Raw genomic sequence first — 8,233 nt, 5'->3', positions numbered from 1 at the left:
AAATACATTTACCAATATCCTTGACTTTTATATTCAATAATTGGCCGATCATGAAAAGTACAATTTTCTAAACTGCTAAAGAAAAAGAACAATTAAAACACGAAGTGCATGTCAACTATTTATTTGCACATAGAAATAAATATTAAATATATAGAATCAAAAGGAGAGAAGAGTGAATTTTGATCAGGAAAGAAATAGTTAAGTAGAATACATGAATAGTCTTAAATTGGAGTAATATCTACATGATTATTGAGTACTGTTAACTAAGTGACATCCAAAAGCAAATAATATATACAATGGCGTCAATTTTCAAGGAAAAGTTTCATCTCTACTGACCAAGACAATTTTTGAATGAAAGTTCATTCCTAACTAACGCCAAAATCTAAAAGTTCGTTCCTAACAAATGCCTCATGTACAAGCTATGGTAAGTATCTCATCTTTGATGGTATTTATATCTATTTCTCATTCGAAGCACTCCTTTTCTTTCTAATTAATGAGATTATATGTCTTACTTGGGAATTCTCATCCTGCAATATATTGCCCATCACTTAATATTCTTTCATTCTTTGGTTGTCTTTGTTATATTTCCACTCCCAAAGAGCATGGAGACAAACTTCAACCTAATACTTCTCATTTGTCATTTTTAGGATATTCATTTATATACATGGTTCTCAATTTATAGACTATGACTATAGTAGTTTCTACGGCCTAATTATAAAACCAGGATCAGTAGAAAATCTATAGGATCAGTAGAAAATCTATTAATGAGTTACCCTTATTGAAAACCCTTTACACCGTACAAATATCATGATCCCAAAATTTTCTTACCCCATAAACTTTTAAAATCACAAGTTTTAAATATATATATATATATATATATATATATTACTTCAAGTCAAACTAACTAGTATAAATTGAAATGGACGAAGTATGAAAACTTACCATGTTTACGTCATGTGTTTTTTCACTTGGACTTTAAATACTTAATAATTTAATCATATATATATATATATATATATATATATATATATATATCTTTTTTAAATTTTATTAAATTGTATCGTTAAATCTATCAAACACCCCCATGGTTGGGTGTGTGTGTTTTTGTGTTTTGGAGGGGGGGGGGGGGGGTTAGTACTGTCCCCAAGTGGCGCGGGAAGAGCGAGTCGGGAAGCTAGATAGACTCCTTTTGGAACAAAACACACACTCTCTCTCTCTCTCTCTCACACACACACACACAGTCGATTATGTTAAATGTAGAATTCCCGGGGGAGACGGAACATTACATAGTCGATTTTGCATGTATAATAATAAGATGATGAGAAACTGTGGACTTTAGCCCTAATCGCCGATTTGATCAATTCACCTATACACACAATCGGAGACCAATGGAGACGCCCACACCGCGTGCTCAATATGTCAGTCGCAATTCCATGTAAGCACAAACACACAGACACACTCAGTTGATCATTCTCTTTTATTGTATTTTTTTGTTTTTATATTATTCCTCAAAAAAAGTATTTGGTGGGTGGGTGGGTGGGTTGTGATTCTTGATTGTGTTGATTTCCGAGAGAAAGTGTAAAATACGACCCTAAATTGATGAACTTTTTTATATGTTAGTATTTTGGGGTCTATAATTTTGATGTTATTGAAGTAAAGCAACACAAACCTAATATTGAAGTAAACCAGAGCTTTGGTCTAGTGGTAAGAAGGCAATGCGTGATGTTACAAAAGCCTAATATTTAAGTGATATGTAAGTGGTTGAAGTGGAGAAGGGTAGAGCGGCGGCTCTGTTATGCACCACGTGGGCCACTGGCCTTTAGGATTTCCTAATTATAGGGCAGCCCGGTGCACTAAGCTCCCTCTATGCACGGGGTTCGGGGAACGACCGGACCATAAGGTATATTGTACGCAGCCTAACCCTACCATTTCTACAAGAGGCTGTTTTCAGCATGAACCCGTGACCTCCTGGTCGCATGGCAGGAAGGATTTCCTAGTTATAATAGAAAGAAAAGAAAGAAAGACAGACTCAGTTGATCATTTTCTTGTTTCTTTTTTCTGTTTTTAATTTTTTAAGTATTTAGGGATATGTGATTTGAGATGGTATTATTGATGCACAGGAAAAGAGTATTTCCAGGTGGGAGTTCAATTGATGCTGAGGTAGTGGAAATATCGCGACCTATCAATTGGAGTTCCAAATCAAAATCTCCGAAGCAAAAGCAGGTATAAAGTTCTTAAAGCTTTTGGCTTTGCAGATAATTTACTTTCTTTTTATTAGGAAAGGAAGAGTTTAAGTTTTTTGCACTAATGGTGTAAAAAATATTTATATAGTCAGGTCTCTTAAAAGGTAATTGTAGCCTTAGAGGTAACTGTATTTAATACTACTTAGCATTTATTGGTAACCTAGACTAAATGATAAGTAGCTTGCTGTAATATGTTGAATTACATTGATGGCGTAAAAGATTTAGTTACACTATCATTGTATATAACTTAAATCCTATTCGAGCAGTGAAATTAAGTTTGTTAACATGGTAATGTTGTGTCCATCACCTGCTCCAAATCATTGTGTCTCCCATCACCCTTCCCAAGAAATCAAGGATTTTTTGGAAGAACTTCTATCACACTCCAACTTCTGTATGCCCTTCTTGAAGTTTATATTGCACATGATCCCCCTGGTCACATCACCTTATTCAAAAAAAAAAAAAAAAGAAGAAGGAAGATCGTTGGTCAGCCCTTCTGATATAACTGCTTGCTACCATAGCCTCTCTATCATCCACCATAATGCAGAATGTCCCATATCTCTGAGTGTGGAGTACTATACCATTATGTATATATATTAGTCATCTGGGTAGAACGGACTACCATTTCAAGGTGTAACAGATTGTATTCCTGATATGAAATTCAGATTATTCTGGATATCTGTCGGAACAAAAAGAATTAAGTGACATGGTGTGTGTGTGTATATATATATATATATTATTTTTTTTAAAAATATTTTTAATCATGGTGTCCGGGCCAGCTATAATTTCCCGGGATACTTGCTGACTCCCGCTAGCAACAGGTACCAGGTAACTTTATCCAACAAGGCTGGGATAGATAGGAAGAAATCACCTAGTGTGTTGTGTCCGCTGGGATTTGCACCAGAGACCGCAAGGTCTCAACCCACTTTATTGACCACTAGACCACACCATATATCCTTGGACTTATGGGCTCCTTACAAACTTGGGGAACATACCTCATTTACATTGTAGTACCTCTTTGGTATTATTTGAATAAAAAATTTCCTCTCGTTAAAAAAGCATCACTTGGAATGTTTCCGATGTCATCATCCCAAGAATGCATTATGCTTATTACGAACAGTATAACTAACGGATCTAGTTCCAGTCCCTCCCCCAAAAAGTAAAATTCCCCTTCAATATGGCTTATTCACTCGAAAACAATCCATTGTTTAAAACTCCATCCTTAGCAGCTACTACCCTTCTCCATAATGTTATAAATTCAAATTTTGAGTTTGATGCTTGATCACATAGTCATGAATTCCAGGCTTGCTTTGCATGACTATGAGAAAATGCAAAGGTTAGGGGGACTTATCCTAGCCGGTTTACCAAGTTTTGCTTTAAAATAGTGCTCCAAGTAATATTTTTTCTCTCCCAATCAAGTTAACACATCATGCATTTGGATGAACACGCAAGAGAAGGTTATGTGACAATGTAATCATATAAGTTTTCTTTTCTCTTTTCTTGCTGAAGACTCGTGCATACTGTCGATGCATTATCCATAGATATAACAACCTTTAAACCCGTCAGCTCAGAAATCATGATATTATTATATCTTCATCCCTTACATACAATGTGGAGTATATCTTAGGATATAAGAAATTTATACCAAGTCTTTTGACTTACTGTTGGTTTAGAAAAGTGTGTTAATTTTACACTATTGGAATGTTCGAAGTTACAGACTGCAAAAACAAGGAAGTAGAATTAACTGTAATGCTTGATTATTGGATTCGTATATGGGAACGTGTAATAAGTTTAGAATGGTGAGGAAGTGAGTTAGCATCTAGCTTATTGTCTCATATTTTTTTCTGTGCTTCTGTGTACAGAAGTAAATCTGTAGAAAAAAGGACTTGGTTCCTTCTTTTTTTTTTTTTTTGAATTGAGTTGTTTTGTTATCAGTGAGCTGTTTAGGTGTGGGCGGAAGCTGTATTAAAATCCCAGTTCAATTTTTTCTCAAATCTATTTTGTCCCTGGTTCAAATGGACTTTTTCACATTTTTGGCCTTTATTTGGTACTACTGGATTGGGGGAGGTGGGGTTGGTGGAGATAGAAGATCTCTTGAGGGGGTGGAAAAAGTTCTTGTACGGTTGAGAGCTAATCTTTTGGTTTTAGTAAATTTTGGTGCACCCACAAACTGTTAGCATAGATGATTGGGGGTCTTTTATGGAAAACCATATTCTTGTCCAGGTGTTTTAGTTTTTGTGTATCACTTCTATATGGGAAATTTTCACACATCAGTAAATTATTACGTTATCAAAATAACGAGAATAAAGTGCGTAGGCATTTTCACCAAGGGTGTAGCCTAATAGACAATGAAGCTAAATGAACCATGGGAGCCCAGAGTTCAAAATCCTAGCAGAGGCAAAAATACTCAAGGTGATTTTTCCTATTTGTCGAAATCTTGGTGGGACAGAGTTAGTTGATGTGGTAGTAGGTACCTGTAGATTAGTGAGGTGAGCGCGCGTTGGCCCATGCGCCACCATTATAAAAGAAGTGCTCAGGTTACTTACCCTGCCTTCAACATGATCTTGTTGTACATTCTTTAAGATCTTTTATAAAAGTTAATTTGAATTTATTTTTTCTTTTTAAATGATTAAAAGTTCCTATTTCCTCCCTTAGAAATCTTTTTATATGTATGAATGCCTCTTCAGGAAAAAAGAAAATTGAAAAAGGACTAGAGTCCCTCTGATTAGCTAACCCCTCTTTGTATCTTTTCTGAATTGACTGTGTGTATGTATATGCTTTTTATTTAAAATTTGTAAGAGATTCTGCTGGAACCTTGGTTCTATTGTCAAGACAAGCTATTATTGTTTTGAATTGAATCTTTTTTCCTTTCAACTTTGTGTCGGCTATGATTCTAGTGCTAATGTATTATTTTGTAGGTTATTTGCCATGAAATAATAGATGTTGACATGGAAGAAGATATTAGCGATGTTAAGCACATTGATGGAAATGTAAAATCTAGTGGCAAGGGGAAGGTAATCAGAGGATTGCCAACGCGATCTTCTCATACTACTGGTTCTGTTCATCTTCTATGCTGTTCTTTTGGGTGACTAATTTTGTCAATAACCTCTCTTGCAGGATATATTGGTCGATGTTTCCCTTGGTCATGGTAGTTCAGCTAATAGTGGACCAGTAGATGGGGCTCAGTCTTCTTCAATTAAGTGCCCTTCAGCATCAGTTAATCCAATTACTATAGATGATTTTGTTATTGATGAGCACATAGACATGTATTATGATGACTATTATGATGACTTACTGTATGACGGTGTTATGAAATCACATTTTGATAACATGGATATTCCCCCCGGAGTTGAAGCTCCAATCCCATGGATGCCTTGTCCCGCCGATGGAAAAATGGCATCAAGGAACCAGTCCACTTCATTTAGCAGCTCAACTCTTGTTAGTCAGCCTATACAGTTTGGGCAGTCTTGGTCATCTCTAGGACCTGCTTTAGGCAAAGAGAGACTATTATCCATTGGAAGTTCAAATTTTGAGGGAACAAGTAGTTCAATGAACTTCTCATCTGGGGCAGAAAAACATTTGTTTTCCCATTGTACAACGAAATTCCATCCATCCCATGCTACAGCTTCTTATGGTTGGGATAACCAATCTACTCCTAGTGCGGCTTATCCCCCAAATTTTTCCATGGGATCTCCGGTGCCTGATTGGACGAATTTATTACTTAATCCAACCACTCAGGTCTCATCAGGATTTACTCATGCGTCAGGGGCTGCAAACTATTTCCCTCAGGAAATGGGTTTTGCACCCTTTAATCCGGGTTTGCTTAAAAGTGCAAAAACTACAGCAAGTCCATCAATTCCTTTGGGGCCTGCTTCTAATGGGGAACAACATACAGAATTAGGTGAAACTCTGAAGAAGCTCCGTCTTTTCAAAACATTTGATACTGTTCAGGATTATACAGACCACTACTATTCTGCTTCTCCAAAAAACCAGGTTAGTTAATCCCAAGTAAGATTCGGAAACTATAATTACTTCTGGCTTCATCTTCTTATTGTATCTTTCACCCTGTTACAGCCTTCTAAGAATTGGGCCAAAAAAATACAGGAGGAATGGAAAATCCTGGAGAAAGATCTGCCTGGTATTACAAGCAAAGTTCCATGTGATGTGTTATGATATTCTTTTTCATCAAACTTCTGAAATTTAACAAACAAAAGCCTAGAAATACTGTCTAGTATAGTCTTAAAAGCTCAGCCTTCCATGTGTAACTATAACACATGCTTTTGCAATTTTTTCTGACCACTCTCATCTGGTCATCTTTTATTGAGCAGATACAATATTTGTCAGGGTGTATGAAACAAGAATGGATCTGTTGAGGGCAGTTATTAAGGGAGCTGATGGAACTCCATATCATGATGGCCTTTTCTTCTTTGATGTTCTCTTTCCAAGCAACTATCCCAATGTTCCACCGGTATGTATTTTGCTCATGGGCGGAGCCAGGCTGGCGCTGAACACCCTTCGCCGGAAAATTACACTTTGTATATGAGTTCAAAACTTTTTTATGTATATATTAGCTGTTCAATCCCCTTGATTTTTTCCGCGTGTTTACTTTTTTTTTTTTTTTTTTAATTTTCTGAATCCCCGCTGTGAAAATTCTGGCTCCGCCACTGAACTCTCTGAATACTGTACTACTTTATCCTATTTCAACCTTAAGCCTAACACCTCACAACCTATTGTTGCCAGCAAGTTCACTACCATTCGTTTGGCCTTCGACTCAATCCTAATTTATATGCTTGTGGAAAAGTCTGCCTGAGTCTTCTCAACACTTGGAGCGGCTCAGGGAAGGAGAAATGGATCCCTCGTGAGTCTACCATGCTACAAGTTTTGGTGTCCATACAAGGGCTAATTCTGAATGCAAAGCCCTATTTCAATGAGCCTGGTTGGGCAGACATGAGAGGGACACCTAAAGGAGAAGCAAGCTCGCTGCAGTATAATGAGAGTACTTATATTTTAAATCTGAGAACAATGGTCTTCTCCATGAGGCGGCCACCAAAGGTATCCTTATTTTCTTAACCATCTAATGCCAAATAAGGTTTGTTATGCTGCATGTCATTTACGACTTTTTCGCTTCTTTCACGCTTGTGTTTCTACATTAAATACTAATTCCAGTCGTGGCTCTTGCTACAGCACTTTGAGGATTTTGTAGCAGGGCATTTTGTACAAAGTGCTCTGGATATACTCGTGGCGTGTAAGACGTATATGGATGGTGCTCAAGTAGGTAGCCTTGTCAAGGGAGGTGTTCAGGATGTCGATGAGGGTGACAAGAGCTGCTCACCGAGTTTTAAGGCTTCCTTGGCGGGATTTATCAAGACGGTTATAGATGCATTTACTGAAATTGGTGCAAAGGATTGTGAGAAGTTTCTTTACTTGGCGCAATCAGGACCTGTTACGAGCTTCCTCAATAAAAAAAGAGGAACAGGCAAAAGAAAATGAGCTATTTCCATGGTTGACCAATGAGAATGATGTAGAGGGATGCTGACATTGGATTTTGACTATAGATAGAACTGACTTAATGTTGTACAACTTGTTCAACTTTATTATGGTGCAATTATCAACATAATTGGGTAATATAATGTAAAGGAACCAAATATTTTTTTTCTGCATCATCCATGTCGGGATATGTATAGCTCATGCTATACTTTCCTTCAGCTTATTCAGTGTTTTCTTTCTTCTGGTTTTTATGAGTTCGTAGACAGCAAAGGTAGAGCTCTTTAGACCATGATGTATTCATCTGATTTATAATATGTATAGCTCCTATAATTTATACAGGCTTATTCATGGTTTCTTTCTCAGAATTTGTTAACATCAAATATGAAAGTTATTATAGAGTGTTTGTGTTACTCGGACTCTTCGTAAATTCTGTTGAATGTGTGTTGGGTCCTCCAAAAGTTATGCATTTTTTAAGGATCCAACACAAAAAGTTCGAACCACTGTTT

At 36.8% G+C, this 8,233-nt stretch overlaps 1 protein-coding gene across 1 annotated transcript; it reads left to right on the top strand.

The window, feature by feature from the left end:
- The first annotated feature begins 1,162 nt into the window (after window positions 1-1,162).
- Window positions 1,163-7,900, top strand: LOC107801604 (uncharacterized). Its single transcript, XM_075257239.1, has 8 exons — window positions 1,163-1,435; window positions 2,121-2,223; window positions 5,159-5,254; window positions 5,358-6,233; window positions 6,315-6,378; window positions 6,569-6,708; window positions 6,981-7,292; window positions 7,425-7,900. The coding sequence occupies exons 1-8, from the start codon at window positions 1,389-1,391 to the stop codon at window positions 7,728-7,730; spliced, it is 1,944 nt and encodes a 647-aa protein (XP_075113340.1). The 5' UTR covers window positions 1,163-1,388; the 3' UTR covers window positions 7,731-7,900.
- The last annotated feature ends 333 nt before the right edge of the window (window positions 7,901-8,233 follow it).

The sequence above is a fragment of the Nicotiana tabacum genome, chromosome 1, assembly GCF_000715075.1.
Source record: "Nicotiana tabacum cultivar K326 chromosome 1, ASM71507v2, whole genome shotgun sequence".
Taxonomy (NCBI): Eukaryota; Viridiplantae; Streptophyta; class Magnoliopsida; order Solanales; family Solanaceae; genus Nicotiana; species Nicotiana tabacum.
Note: the sequence above shows the minus strand (reverse complement) of the source record. Positions and strands in the feature narration are given on the sequence as shown.

Coding starts and splice junctions, on each gene's coding strand:
- LOC107801604 (XM_075257239.1), top strand. CDS start 1,389: ATGGAGACGCCCACACCGCGTGCTCAATATGTCAGTCGCAATTCCAT. Junction 2,224..5,158: donor AATCTCCGAAGCAAAAGCAG/GTATAAAGTTCT, acceptor ATTATTTTGTAG/GTTATTTGCCATGAAATAAT. Junction 6,379..6,568: donor CCTGGAGAAAGATCTGCCTG/GTATTACAAGCA, acceptor TTTATTGAGCAG/ATACAATATTTGTCAGGGTG.